The 15,211-nt window shown below is 40.7% G+C and overlaps 1 protein-coding gene across 1 annotated transcript in view; it reads left to right on the forward strand.

The window, feature by feature from the left end:
* Window positions 1-6,792: 6,792 nt before the first annotated feature.
* The window catches only part of LOC110330339 (C-X-C motif chemokine 15-like), an 11,011-nt gene continuing 2,592 nt past the window's right edge, over window positions 6,793-15,211 (forward strand). The window contains exons 1-3 of the mRNA XM_021210333.1: window positions 6,793-6,850; window positions 7,469-7,598; window positions 12,468-12,551. Of these exons, the coding sequence (XP_021065992.1) occupies window positions 6,793-6,850; window positions 7,469-7,598; window positions 12,468-12,551 (272 nt within the window). The remainder of the gene's footprint in view (window positions 6,851-7,468; window positions 7,599-12,467; window positions 12,552-15,211) is intronic.

Here is a 15,211-nt window from a genome sequence, read left to right on the forward strand (position 1 = left end):
ATAGGGAACTTTCAGGATAGCATTTGAAATCTAAATAAAGAAAATATCTAATAAAAAAAGAGAAAAAAAATAGAACTGGGACACAGGACGTGAGGTAGATAGAGGTCACTAGTTGAAGGTAGCAGGAAATGAAAATGTTGCAACAGAACCATTTCTTCAGCCTGGCTACTGGAAACACCGTGGCATGGATGGGGCTCCTGAGTAAGGTTTGAGAGAGGTGTGGGGGGTGGGGGTGGGGGCTGATTCTACTCTGTCCCTGTTCCAGAGGAACCCTCCTGAGACTACCAGAAATAGCCAAGGAGCCACCAGGGATGGCAGAGGTGAAATCTCACAGCAGCACAGTGTGGCAACCCAGGGAAACAAATGGTTTCCTTCTCTATCCACAGGAAGTGTAAGAAAAGGGGCCGGTCTAGTCACTGACATCGATACTCCACTCAGCGTGCCCTGCACCAACATTTCAACTTAAGGTTCCCTTCCTCCCTGCCTGTCTTCTGAGGCGTCATCCTCAGAAGGAAAAGCACACATGGCAGATGGTTTGAGGAACTTGCAGAGAGGAAAATCTGGGATGTAAGACCCTCAAAAGCTTCCTTCAACCCGCAGGAGCAGAAGGCAGTTAGCAGATGAGGCGTGCGTTCTTTCTAGCATAATCGTTTGTGTGTTTTGCTGAAGGACATTCGACCGTTTAACTTTACTTAGATGACTTAAACGAAGGGACAACTGTGAGGAGTATTTCACAAGTTTTCCTGGTATACGAAGAGGGCTAGTTCTACCTCACCGCTGTGCCGGTTTTCTGCTTTTCTCTCCCCCCACCCCCCCGCCCCGCACCTCTGCCCTGAGTTCTGCTTTCTCTCGGTGCTTCTTCCTGTAATAAATCTTCCTGTTGGATTCTGCTGTCAGAGGAAACTAAATCTGCACACTTGGGATTCCCAGAAACTAGACCTTAAGGCAGAGAATTATGTATTCTATGAATGAGTAGACTGCCTGGGAATTGGGGGTTGGGGATGGGGTAAACAATGTGAGGTGAGTCCGGAAATCTGTGAAATCTGGCTGGAAGAACATACATGCTCAACATGGTCAGGGTAGAGGGGCACTTCATGGCCTGTTTCAGCTGGGCTATAGGCCACTTGAGGAGCTGTTTGGAGTGTTTGTATCCTTATTCTGAAGAAACTGTGAAACCAATTTAAACCACGAAATCAAAGTCGCTGCAATTTCTGTCATGCTCATAAATTGCCTAAGACGCCAGATGTTAATCTTTGAGCTCCCTCCTTCCCTTCCCTCCCTCCCACTCTCTCCCCTACCTCTCTCCCCTACCTCTCTCCCCTACCTCTCTCCCCTACCTCTCTCCCCTACCTCTCTCCCCTACCTCTCCCCCACCTCTCTCCCCTCTCTCCCTCCTTTCTTATTTTTGGCTACATTTAAAGCTGAAACCTGGACCTGGATACTTAGTCCACCCATCCACCCGCACCCCCCAAACCAGAGGAAAGCAGATCTACCAAACCATAGCCAGGTTCAATTTCTCCAAAGGGTTGGTACCTTACTGACATTTATCTGCCATTTAAATACTATTCGATGTTTACCTATGAAATTGTGGGATAGTTAAAATCACTTCCATTGTTTTCAGTCATTGCTTGAAAAGGAGATCAGGCAGCTTGGAGAAGTGACATAAATGAAATAAAAATTTAATATTTTTTCAGCTAGGTTGGAGTTGGGTTTCCGTAATCTAAAACTCCCATTTGACCTCACCTCTTAAATGTCCACCATTGCTCATAGCACCAAGCAAGGGATGAACCCTTTAACACATGGGCCCCTGAGGGACACCCAAGATCTCAACTATAATCAACACAGATGACCCTTTGGGTTTAATTTTTCTTTTTCTTTTTTCTTTTTAGTCTGTTTCTCCAAAACAAGCTGTGACATTCTCAAGAAAAAAGCTCAATTTAAATTCTCTTTCAGTAAGTAGTGTCTACCAAAGGTCCTGACAAGGAATGAATGCCCAATGGAGGTGAGCAAGAAGCCTTTTTATTTGATTTAAGTTCATCTTTGGACTCTTATCAGCCCTCTTGTGCTTGTAGATTCTGTAGCTAAATTCTATAATAATTTATTAAACTGTGGTCCCTTAAAATTCATCTGCAGCAGCCCTAAGCTCCGATACTTCAGAATGTGAGCTTATTTGGAGATGCAGTCTTTAAACAGGCAGCCGTTGTGATGCTATATAATAATGTAGTGGAGAGACAAAAGGGACATCACAGTAGAGGGCTTAAATAGGGAGGGGGATGGAAGAGAAAGATAGAAAGATAAAGGAGAGAATATGGGGAGAGAACAACTAACACTAAAGACCATTCAAAAAACCATATAGAAATTCACCACTGTAGAAACTTTCTAAAATACATACACATATGAAAGGAATCTATATAGATTCCATTGGGGAAGAAATTGGGGCATTGGGGAAGACAACATCCCAACTAGACATCTTATGCCATCAAGCAAAGCCTCCAGTGGCAGGAATGGGTTCCATCTTGTTGTGTAGTTAGACCAGTGGGTCCGATGGAAATCGCCAAGCATCACAGGCTGCTGCCAAGACTATTGGTTACACTTCACAACCAGATGGTAAGGTTCTATTGCTGAAGCCAACACTAACATGGATAACTGAACACAGGGAGGTTGAGCTGGTACCCAACTCGAAGCTTCACTCCTATTGACTAGCGTTCACAGTACTGGAAGATGCTCTGCACTCTACTAGGGGAGAGAGGTAACCATCAATACCCTTCAGCTACAAATCCTGTCACCTGGAACCGTGACCCTACCTGCAAGGTACACTGGTGGAGTAGTGGCACCACTGCTAGGGGAGTAACCAAGCAGTTTCTGATTGGATTTAAGGCACACTCCATGAGATGGAACCCATGCATGGTGCACATGGCACTACTACAATGAGCAGGAACCTGATTGTCTTAGTCAGGGTTTCTATTCCTGCACAAACATCATGACCAAGAAGCAAGTAGGGAGGAAAGGGTTTATTCAGCTTACATTTCCACATTGCTGTTCGTCTCCAAATTGAGTTCCATTCAGGACTGGAACTCAAGCAGGTCAGGAAGCAGGAGCTGATGCAGAGGCCATGGAGGGATGTTTCTTACTGGCTTGCTTCCTCTGCCTTGCTCAGCTTGCTTTCCTCTAGAACCCAAGACTACTAGCCAAGGGATGGCACCACCCATAAGGGGCCCTCCCCCTTGATCACTAAGTAAGAAAATGCCTTACAGCTGGATCTCATGGAGACATTTCCTCACATGAAGCTCCTTTCTCTGTTATAACAACTCCAGCCTGTGTCAAGTTGACACACAAAGTCAGTCAGTACAATTGACCCCTTGTCAACTTGATACACAAACACATCACTATTAAGCCTCAACCCTTCCTTTCTTATTAATCCCAAGATATGAATAACTTTAAAAGTCCCACAGTCTTTGAAAATTCTTACATATTAAAATTTCAATCCCTTTAAAATATCCAATCTCTTTTAAAATTCAAAGTCTTTTTATAATTAAAAGTCTCTTAACTGTGGGCTCCACTAAAATACTTTCTTCTTTCAAGAGAGAAAAATATCAGGCTACAGTTATAATCAAAAGCAAAATCAAACTCCAACCGTCCAATGTCTGGGATCCATTCATGACCTTCTGGGCTCCTCCAATGACTTGGGTCACTTCTCCAGCCCTGCCCTTTGTAGCACACAAGTTGTCTTCTAGGCTCCAGCTGCTTGTACTCCATTATTGCTGCTGTTTTTGGTGGTCAACCCTTGGTACTGGAATCTTCAAAACACTGCTGCCTTCCACTGCAACTAGGCTTCACCAATAGCATCTCATAGGCTCTCTTCATGGTGCCAAGCTTCAACTCCTTTGCATGACCCCTTCAGTCCTGGGCTATCAATTGCAACTGAGGCTGCACCTTCACCAATGGCCTTCTGTGGCCTCTCACAGTGCTTCCATGGCCTCAGCTGCTCTGCATGATCCCTTCATGCCTTGAAAACCAGTACCACCTGGGTGACTCTGACACATTACCAAGTCCAGCCATAGCACAAGATATAACCTTGGCTATCTCTAGGACACAGTCTCTGTGTACTCTCAGAAAATATTTCCCAGAAGATGTCATCTTAATGATGCTGGTCTCTTCTTAATCACCACTAATTTTGCTCCAGTTAACCAGCATCAATAGTCCCAGTAATGCAAAGGTTTTACTTTAGTAGTTCTGGTATCTTGTTAAGCACAGCTGATTCTTCAGCCCCAGCTAACTAGAACCACAGAATCTTCACAATCAAAACAGTAACTGACCTGATAAGAATCTTTAATCTTCCCTCTGAAATTTCACAAGCCAGGCCTCCATCTTCTGCACTGTTCTCAACATTATCTTCCATGCTCCTACAGAACATCCTACAGAGCTCTTACTATCACAATGGCTTTTCTAGGTCAAAGTTCCAAAGTCCTTCCACAGTCTTCCTCAAAACAGTCAGGTTGTCCCAGCGATACCCAACTATGCTGGTACCAATTTGTCTTAATCAGGGTTTCTATTCCTGCACAAAACATCAAGAACAAGAAGCAAGTTGGGGAGGAAAGGGTTTATTCAGCTTACATTTCCACATTGCTGTTCATCACCAAAGAAAGTCATGACTGGAACTCAAGCAGGTCAGGAAGCAGGAGCTGCTGCAGAGGCCATGGAGGGATGTTACTTAACTGGCTTGCTTCCTCTGCCTTGCTCAGCTTGCTTTCTTATAGAACTCAAGACTACCAGCCCAGGGATGACACTACCCACAATGGGCCCTTCCCACTTGATCACTAAGTAAATGCCTTACATCTGGTTTTCATGGAGGCATTTCCTCAGCTGAAGCACCTTTCTGTTATAACAACTCCAACCTGTGTCAAATTGACACACAAAACCAGCCTGTACACTGAGACTAGACAAATCGTGATCCTAGGAGAAAATCTACTATTATGCTAAACAAACAGAGCATTAAATAACTCCCAATGACACATTGCTGTGCTCATATAGTGCCTTGCTCATCCTTCATCAGAGAGGTTTCTTCTTGCAGAAGGTGGGAGCTAAACAGAGACCCACAACTGGAAATGTGGGGAGAGTGATACACTTTGAAAATTCCATCCTAAGTAAGATGATTTCATGAAAGCCTTTCCTTCAAGGCTCAGGGATCTATGTAGAAGAGGAGGCATAAAGACCATAAATGCTAGGGCTGATGACTGACTAAGCAGTGTCTTCCAGACACAACAGAACTGATGCATCTATAAGTCCACGGAGACTATAGAAGCACACATAGGGCCTGCAGAGATTCAAGCCAGATGGGGCTCCCAGCACTGAGAGAAGAGAGTAGACAAGACTCTCACACCTAGCCAAGAAGCTATTTGCAATTGATACAGGCTGACAACAGAAAAAAAAATCAGATTTCTTCAATGGAGTCTTAGCAGGGACATTAATCTCATTTTAGGGTCAGTTCCATGCCCAAGAGCAGTTGGTCAACACAGAACAAACCCAATGGTAGTTTTGTAGTCTTACACCTCCACTTTGTTAGGGATTTTTTTTGTTTCTTTTATTAATCCCTTGTTTATTTATTTTGATTTCTTCTCTCTCTCTCTCTCTCTCTCTCTCTCTCTCTCTCTCTCTCTCTCTCTCTGTGTGTGTGTATTGTTTCCTGGGTTTGTTTCCTTGTTTGTTTTTTAAGGAAGAGAGAAAAGGGGACAGAAAGTTGGTTTATTAAGGAGATGAGGAAGATCTGTGAGGAACCGGGGAAACAGAAAAACACAATCAAAATAGATTGTATAAACTCCTTTTCATTCAAAAATATAAGCCATTGAGTTAAAGTAAGTTAATAGGATGAGCCCTAATCCAATGTTAATAGTGTCATATAGCAAGGGAAAATTTGGTGATAGACATTCGTATAGAGAAAACACTATTGTGAACAAGAAGGCAACCATGAGTATACTAAGTAAAAATACCTGGAGCATTTCTGTCCCTTGTAACACCAGAAAAGGGCCAACCTTGCCCATGCCTTCATCTTGGACTTGAAGTCTCTAAAAGTCACAACATTGCTGCCATTTAGGCCACCTAGCCTCTGGCTTGGACAGCTTATGCTATCGTTGTGTGTGCTAAAACAAAGAACAGTTTATTTTAGGTAATTAAGGTCAGTTATCTGCTTAAGAGCCAGGAGAGTAAATTAATCTTGAAACCCAAGGAAACTTATACACACTAAGTCCCCAATAGCTGTAGTCTTCTATTCTTGATAGGATAAAACTTAGTAGGTTATTTCAGTCTGGACCCTATTCCCTTTGTAGTTGATGCTATAACATGATTTCACCACAGTAAAATTCTATTAAAATTTCAAGCAGGGCCATACTAATATGTACAAGAGCCAAAAGCAAATATTTGCCGTAGGAAAGTATGTTAATTCCCCTCTTTGCACAAAGTAGGGTTTTGTTTAAAATTATGTTCTCGTGGCCCCATTCATCAACAACAATGACAAGGGCTCCTTATATTTACACAGTTTCAGCTCCAGCTAATGAGAGATTCATATCCATATGCCTCAAGTTCATCTCAACCTGCTCTCAATTTCTCAATTAAACAAAGCTTGAAAGCTAAGCCCAGCTTCCTCCTGGGCTTGTGAAGTGGCAAGCACGCCACTTTTCCCTCTTCAGCGGGGAGAGTGGAAGAAGAGGAAGAAAATCCCAAGGGCTGCTGGGAGCATATAAAGAAGCACGGTGGCCATGCTGATTTTACCATCCAGACCAGAGTCAAGCTGCAGACATGGCTGCTCAAGGCTGGTCCATGCTCCTGTTGGCTGTCCTTAACCTAGGCCTCTTCGGTAAGCTAATGGGGAATTTTTCTTTTCTCTCTAGGTACTGGGAAAACCCAGAAGGCATTTCAAATATAACGAGGTGGTTTGGGCCATTAATCAAACTATGGGAATGAATAAATTAAAGCCTAGGCAGGAACGCATTTAGACTGTTGAAGTTTATGGGAAGTCTTGGTGAGTTACGTGAAAACTGCCATTTGACTTATTAGGACCAGCTGACTATAAGAATCTATGGTTTTCTTTTTAGATCTGATAGTAAAAATTATTATCAACAGACTTAGAGTATTAAACTGATAGAAATCTTCACTTTTCAACTGATAAAATTTACACATGATCACGAAGGCTTAAGTGTTTTACCATTTGGTTACTGACTGTATCTTACCTTTAAGCAAGGTGCTAGTTGCCTAGTTTATTTGCAGTTTTCTCAAACACAGTAGGAGCTTAAAAAGTGTTTCCTTGCCTTAAGACCATACACTGAGCCCTGTGTGTCGGTCTTGCGTGCTGTAAGATCATACACTCTGTGTCAGTCTTGCATGTCCTGCTGGATTGGCTCCTAAGTCAAAGTAAAGACTTGAGCACTAGGGACTTATTTGTTCTTCCTGAGAAACTCTACTCTTTCCTCTACAGTCCATCCCTGTGACACTCAAGAGCTACGATGTCAGTGTATTCAGAAACACTCTAAATTCGTTCCTCTCGAATTCATTGAAAAGATACTGGTGATATTCAAGAACGCTTACTGCAACAGAGAGGAAGTGATGTAAGTAAAAAAGGCACGGAGGAGGGTGGAGACTCTTGCATGAAAGCTTTCTGGTCGGCATTTCCTTTCAGAATGTGTTTCAGTGACTCTCAACCTGTAGATCGAATAATCCCTTTTACAGAGGTCACCTGAAACTATCAGAAAATATTGATGCTAACATTAGGATTCATAATGGTAGCAACATTACAGTTGTAAAGTAGCACCAAAAATAATAATTTAATGGTTGGGGTGAGCACAACATGAGGAATTGCAGCATTAAGAAGGTTGAGTAAGAAGCATTGTGCTATGTAAAAAGACAGAAGGCTGTGGCTCTGGACAACATAGAATGGGAAAACTATTACCTAATACTTGTGCTCTCATTTCTAAAAGGGCATGCAGTCTTTCCAGAAAAATAAATAAATAAATAAAACCAATCCAAACCACTAACCAAAAAAAGCTCCTTCGAGGAGAAGACAGTTGATTTCATAAACTCTGCTGAGAAAAGTTAACTTTGAAGTCAATGATTACTCAAAAAGCAAAGATACACAGCTATGAGCAAGAATATAAGAAAAGGGGACCATCAATGTATGTATGTATACATGTATGTACATGTATGTGTATGTATGTGTGTATGTATGTGTGCACTTACATCAATGAGTGATACACACACACACACACACACACACGCACACACACATTCATGAAAGGTTATATTATACCTTGATAGATTCTGGTATAGTTTTTAAAATTTTGATAGGTTTGATTAATACATTCCTATGTACACTGTTGCTGTAATGTTAGATGCATTAAATTTAGATCTTACAAAAACAATATTACTAATTATAATTTCAATATTATTTTAACTTTTGAGTCAGTTTATTCCCAAAATAAATGTCATTGCACATTTATCAGTGACTTTCCATGCCCCAGAATTTATAGACAATGGGATAATCCCTTCCTCAAAGGGCCTGCAAGTGAAAATTTGTTTCCTTGTATATATTAGCTATGTTGAATGTTACAATGAAGCTGTTGCAGTAAAAGTTGCTTTTATTTTATGAAAAAAAAGGAATTTCTGCAATATACACTTGGGCGTACCAACACATACAATACAGCCTTAATGACTCTAGGGAGTTTTCAGGGGCATCAACCTGCAATTACAGACTTTGCAGACTGTACAAAATCCCTTCACTCTTTAGCTATAACTCTTGTTCTATGCATGCATGTATGTATGTATGTATGTATGTATTCATCCATGTATATATGTACATATGTGTATGTATATATATACATATATATATGTATTCATCCATGTATGTATGTATATATGTGTGTGTGTATGTACGTACGTATGTATGTATGTATGTATCTATCTATCTATCTACCTACCTACCTACCTACCTACCTACCTATATGTCTATTTAAATGTGTGTGACTCAGTTTTTCATTGCTAGGAAACAAATTACCATAATAGACTATAAAATAAATGTGGTTATTGCTCTACCTTCTGTAGTTCAGCCTGCTGAGTGACTGGAGTAACTTCTTTGCTGTTTGGGAAGAGAAAGTGGAAGAAGAGAGGAGGAGAGCCCCAGGGCTGCAGGGAGCACATAACTAGGCACTGTGGCTGTTCTGAGTTTATCATCCAGACCAGAGTTAAGCCACAGGTAGACATGCCAGCTCATTGTTTTATGAAAGATGCCAACTAGGCTGAAAGCTTACCCAGAGGTTCTCAGAATGGCTCTGCTTTCAACTCAGGCTGCTGGTAGAATTCACCTCCTTGCTAAAGCCCCCCACATCTTTCTAGGTCAGTGGTTCTCAACCTCCCTAATGCTGTGACCCTTTAAAATAGTTCACATTGCGGTGAACCCCAACCATGAAATTATTTTTGTCTCTACTTCATAACTGTAATTTACTCCTAAATCATAATGTAAATATCTGTGTTTCCCAATGGTCATAAGTGACCATCATGAAAGAGTCATTTGACCTCCTTTGACAAACCTTCCAAGGGTTTGTGACTCACAGGATGAGAACTGCTGTTCTAAGATGTTAGTCTGTTTTGTCATTGTTGTTATTGTTATTGTATTTTTAAACTACAGGAGTTTAATATTATGTTGTTCCACTCTGGATATAATTGATGGAAAATGAGCTTCACACTGCACTGGTCTTCCTTCCCAATCAGACTTACTTTTCTGATATCAACCATAGAAGATTGCTCTGGCTACTACAGGAGACAAATTTGAAAATAGACCTTTTGTTTATTTTGTTGTTTAGTAATGTTAGTTGTATCTTCAAAATCCCTTTTGTAGCTCAATATAGCATATAACACTATGCCTCTTTGTGAAATGTTGAGAACCTGGGTAGACTTCTGCCTGCCACAACTATAAACATGTCTGAGTACAAGTAAGCCCAGCTATGGGGTATTGGTAAGTGCCCATGTGTTAGCTACTCAGGGCAAAACTTAAGTTAGAAAGGAACTATAACAACAGAAGCCTCCTGATTTTTGTCAGCTAAATTGTGTCCCATACCTACCCTCCTACCCACTGTGTTTGTCTGTATGAATGTCTGTGCACATGTGTGAATTTCTATAGAGGCGAGATTTAAACATTGGGTGTCTTGGAATTGAAGTGACAGACAACTGTGAGCTGCCACGTGGATGCTGGGAATCAAATCCTGGTCCTCTGGAAGAGCATCCAGTGCTCTTGACTACTGAGCCATCTCCAGCCCCTGATGTAGGACAGTGTTAGCACTTGGACCATGGGGAAGAAGTTGGTCATGTGTAAGCCAAAAAAGAGACATGGGGAAAAGATAAGCTTGCCAATCCATTCCTTGAAGGTAGTCTTCAGAATTCGAAGAAAGCACATTCCTATTATTTGAGTCACTCTACCTCAGGTATAGTGTGACAGCCACAACAAATTGCATGCTTCCAAAATTATATATCTCTGCAAGAATTGGAGACAGTTTGAATATTGTTGTTTCTTGCTTTTTTTGTCCTTTTCTTTGCCATCCAGATAAATTACCAAAAACAATTCCTGTTTATTTTGTCTGCTTTTAAACTTCAAGTTAGTAAAATTGTGTTGGGATACATGTATCTTCTTGTAACACACTTCTGTTACTTAACATCATATTTTGCAATCCATCTAGTTTGCTGTGTTTAGCTCATTGATTAAGTTGAAACAATAGCATTTCATCATCATCATCATAAACAAGAATAGAACTCATTTATTCAATAGCATATTGAATAAACACAATTTGGATTGTATCTAGGTTTTTGTTATGACACACATTCTATATACATCTTTCTTCACACAAGAATTTCTTGAGTTTACTATTTGTACATCTTCAATTTTACTTCTCTACAGACTTGATTATCAACAGGATAATTCCTGTTGCCTTATAGACCTGGAATGAGCACCTTCTCGATTTTCTTCTTCAGATATGACTTGGTTCTCCTACAATTTCTGGTCTTTCACGTAAATCTTAGAAGCGATTTTCAATTTTGCCATATAATAAATATACTTACAAGTATAATTCTTTGAAATTATATCATGGAAGTTGACAGCTTTATAATAACGATTTTTTAATTTCAAGAATATGTATTTGCTTTTAATTTACTGAGAACATTTACAGTCTCTTATTGTGTACTTTGAGACAGGGGCTCTCTCTGTGTCTTTGTGCTCTCATTTTAAGTGACCATGAGAGAAATAATGGCCTTGAATTCACCATTCTGACTGCTGCAATTACAGGTGTGCGCTACCACACTTGATAAGAACTTGTCTAATGTCCTTCAATATTTCTCAATTACTTCATACTTTCTTTAAATCACAGAAACACTATCCCTAGACACTTTACATAATTGGATGCTATTATAAAAATATGTTAGTAAATTTCACACCCCGGGTATCAGTGCTTAGACTCAGCATCCATCTGCTTTGCCTTTGTTGGCATCAGAGCCTCACAAGGATGCTGTTGGGGACTAAAGGCAGTCTCATTTCCTCCCTTGGGAACTCTATGACTTAGTTGTCTTTCTAGCTTTGTTGAGATGGCTGTCGTGAGAGCAGTCTCCCTTGCCTTGTTTCTGTGTTTAAAGGGAAAAATTTCAAATTTGTACCATTATATATAATACTCTGTGGCTGACTTTTCTTACATTAGTTAATTGATAAGAGTTTGATTATATTATTTTTCATGATTGGAAAGATTTAGGTTATGTTATTTTTTTAAGCCTCTGCAATATACAATTTGGCTCAGAGTATGGTAAGACGATCTAGCCTTATATAAGAAACTACAGGGCTGGAGAGATGGCTCAGCAGTTAAGAGCACTGACTGCTTTTCCGAAGGTCCTGAGTTCAAATCCCAGCAACCACATGATGGCTCACAGCCATCCGTAATGAAAACTGATGTCCTCTTCTGGGGTGTCTGAAGACAGTTACAGTGTACTTACATATAATTAATAAAGATTTCAAAAAAAAAAAGAAACTACAAAACGATCCTGATCTATTACTAGAATTTTTCAGTTCTGTGAATTAGAGCCTGCCAGTTTGAGTTTGAGTTCAGCAACCCACACTCTGATACACACATGAACAAATGCATAACCAAAGTGCATCTCTGAAGAAATGGTATAGTTAGAGTTTTCCACAGTGAAGCCACATCATTTCAATAAATCATGACTAGAGTTTTAGATTTAAAAAAAAAAAAACCAAACTGCAATTTTAAATTAGCTAGGCATCCTGATATATGTTAAAAGTTCTACTCTACCAATGTGATTAATATAGTTTGAAAAATCTGTGTGTTCCTTTGAAATATATACATCCATGTTGCAGATATTATAGTGAGTACACTTGACCTGTTATTAAATAAGTGCAGTTGCTAGTTTACCAAAACACTTTATTTTTACAGAGCACTCCTGAAAAGTGGGGATTTGATTTGTTTGGATCCTGATGCTTCATGGGTGAAGGCTATTATTGACAGAATTACTAACAGGTAAAATGAAGACCAAGAATCTTCATATTCTTATTTCTGCCTGTTCATTTTAAAGGCATATGTATTTAAAAATATACACAGATATGTCATAGATGACAAGAAATCCACAATGAGATTAGAATTGTGTGATCTAGAGACCCCAGTAGCATCCCCAAATGTCTTAGTCAGGGTTTGTATTCCTAAACAAAAATCATGACCAAGAAGCAGACTGGGGAGGAAAGGGTTTATTCAGCTTACACTTCCACACTGCTGTTCAGCACCCAAGTCAAGACTGGAACTCAAGCAGGTCAGAAAGCAGGAGATGATGCAGAGGCCATGGAGGGATGTTTCTTATTGGCTTGCCTCCCCTGGTTTGCTTAGCTTGCTCTCTTATAGAACCCAGGATTACCAGCCCAGAGATGGCTCCACCCACAATGGGCTGGGTCCTCTCCCCTTGATCACTTATTGAGAAAATGCCTTACAGCTGGATTTCATGGAGGCATTTTCTCAACTGAAGCTCCTTTCTCTATGATAACTCCAGCTTGTGTCAAATTAACACACTAAACCAGCCAGTACACCAAACCAGTATCTTTGACCTCCCTTTAGTTCTACTGGTTCAGAAATAATGGGGATAGATCCTACAATGTCTATTACAGCATCTCCAAGTAACCCCATGGCACTCCCGATCTTGAGAGTCACTATTCCTCACCTTTCATTGACAGCAACTTAACCTTAGTTATAAATATTCTGATTGAATGTCAAGGAGATATAAAATTGTTTAGTATGTGTCTCACGCCAACCAAGTAGGTTGGCTATTAGCCCATTCGTTGAGAGAAATTTTAAGGGAAAAAAATGTGGGAGGAAAAAATATAAGGATTCATTTAAATAAAGCTTCAAATACAATTTTCAGAACAGTGACCTGAGAAGGAATAATGAATACAAAGCAGGTATCAGGAAAATATTTGAATTCACTGCTGAGAAATGGAATTTTAGAGCTACAGTGGTGTAAATGAGGAGAGACAGTCACTTGGAAACTGATTCTGCTTTGTTTCCTAATCAAAACATTAGAGCTCATGAATGACCCGAGGGCATCCGTTCTGGTTAGTTTCTGTTGCTGGGATAAAACACTGACCAAATCAACCTGGGGGAAGAAAGGAGGTTTGGGCTTACAGTTACAGTTCATCATTAAGGAAGGGCAGGGCAGGAACCCTGAGGCAGGAGGTGAAGTAGAGGCTGTGGAAGAAAGTTGTTACTGGCTTGCTCCACATAGCTTATGCAACCTAGTTTCTTATATAAGTGAGGACCACCTGCTTAGAAGTGGTCCAGCTCTCAGTAAACCAGGTCCTCCCACATCAATTATTAATCAAGAAAACGGCCCTACAAACATGGTCACAGACCAATCTGATGGAGACAGATCCTCAACTGAGATGCTCTCTACCTAGGTGGCTCTGGTTCTAATCAAGTTGACAAAAACTAACCAGTATGATCATCATGCTAACCACATTAGCCTGCTTGGGGGAGACCAGATTCAGTCATGGAGGTGTGGCTTAGTGTCTAGAGTCACCAGCTATCACTTAGGGTGTCATTCTGGAAAACTCACTTAGCATTGATATTTGTATGCTTTCTTTTGTTCTTAATTTGATCTATCAGGGAAACATAGATATACATATGACATGGTTAATTAGGGCTATTGTTAACTTTCAACTCACCAACCAAAAGGAATTGATTGATTGATTGATTGATTTTAGCTTTTTGAAAATGTATGTGTTCTCCTTTTTAATTCACTGTATATCCAGATCTCAACCTCTCTCTCCTCTCTTTCCAGTCCCACCCTTCCCCTTCCCCATTGTTCCCTCCCCTTCTCCTCAGAGAAGGGGATCCCTCCTTCCCTCTTGGGTACCACACCAACCCGGAACATTATAGTCCAGCAGGACTAGGACATCCTCCCCCACTGAGGCCCAGCCAGGAAGTCCAGATAGGGGACAGGGGAACTAGTGGCAGGCAACAGAGTCTGAGACAGCCCCTGTTCCACTTGTTAGGGAATCACTTGATGACCACAAAAGTGTCTAGGTCCAGCTTCTGTAAGGTTGGTGGCACAGGCTCTGTGAGACCCCACCTTTTTCTTTCAGTTTATTTATATTGTGGATTACATTGATGGATTTTCATATATTGAACCAGCCTTGCATCCCTGGGATGAAACCTACTTGGTCATGGTAGATGATGTTTTTGATGTGTTACTGGATTTGGTTTTCGAGTATTTTATTGAGTATTTTTGCATTGATGTTTATAAGAGAAATTGGACTGAAATTCTCTTTCTTTGTTGAGTCTCTGTGCGATTTAGGTATCAGGGTGACTGTGGCCTCATAGCATGAGTATGGCAGGGTTCCTTCTGTTTATATTTTGTGGAATAACTTGAGTAGTATTGGTGTTAGCTCTTCCTTGAAAGTCTGGTGGAATTCTGCACTAAAACCATCTGGCCCTGGGCTTTTTTGGTTGGAAGACTTTTTTTTTTTTTTTTTTTTTAATGTTTTAAAATAGTTTTTTCGCCGGGCGTTGGTGGCGCACGCCTTTAATCCCAGCACTCGGGAGGCAGGGGCAGGCGGATTTCTGAGTTCGAGGCCAGCCTGGTCTACAGAGTGAGTTCCAGGACAGCCAGGGCTACACAGAGGAACCCTGTCTCA

This window comes from Mus pahari, chromosome 13 (assembly GCF_900095145.1).
Source record: "Mus pahari chromosome 13, PAHARI_EIJ_v1.1, whole genome shotgun sequence".
In the NCBI taxonomy this organism is placed as follows: domain Eukaryota; kingdom Metazoa; phylum Chordata; class Mammalia; order Rodentia; family Muridae; genus Mus; species Mus pahari.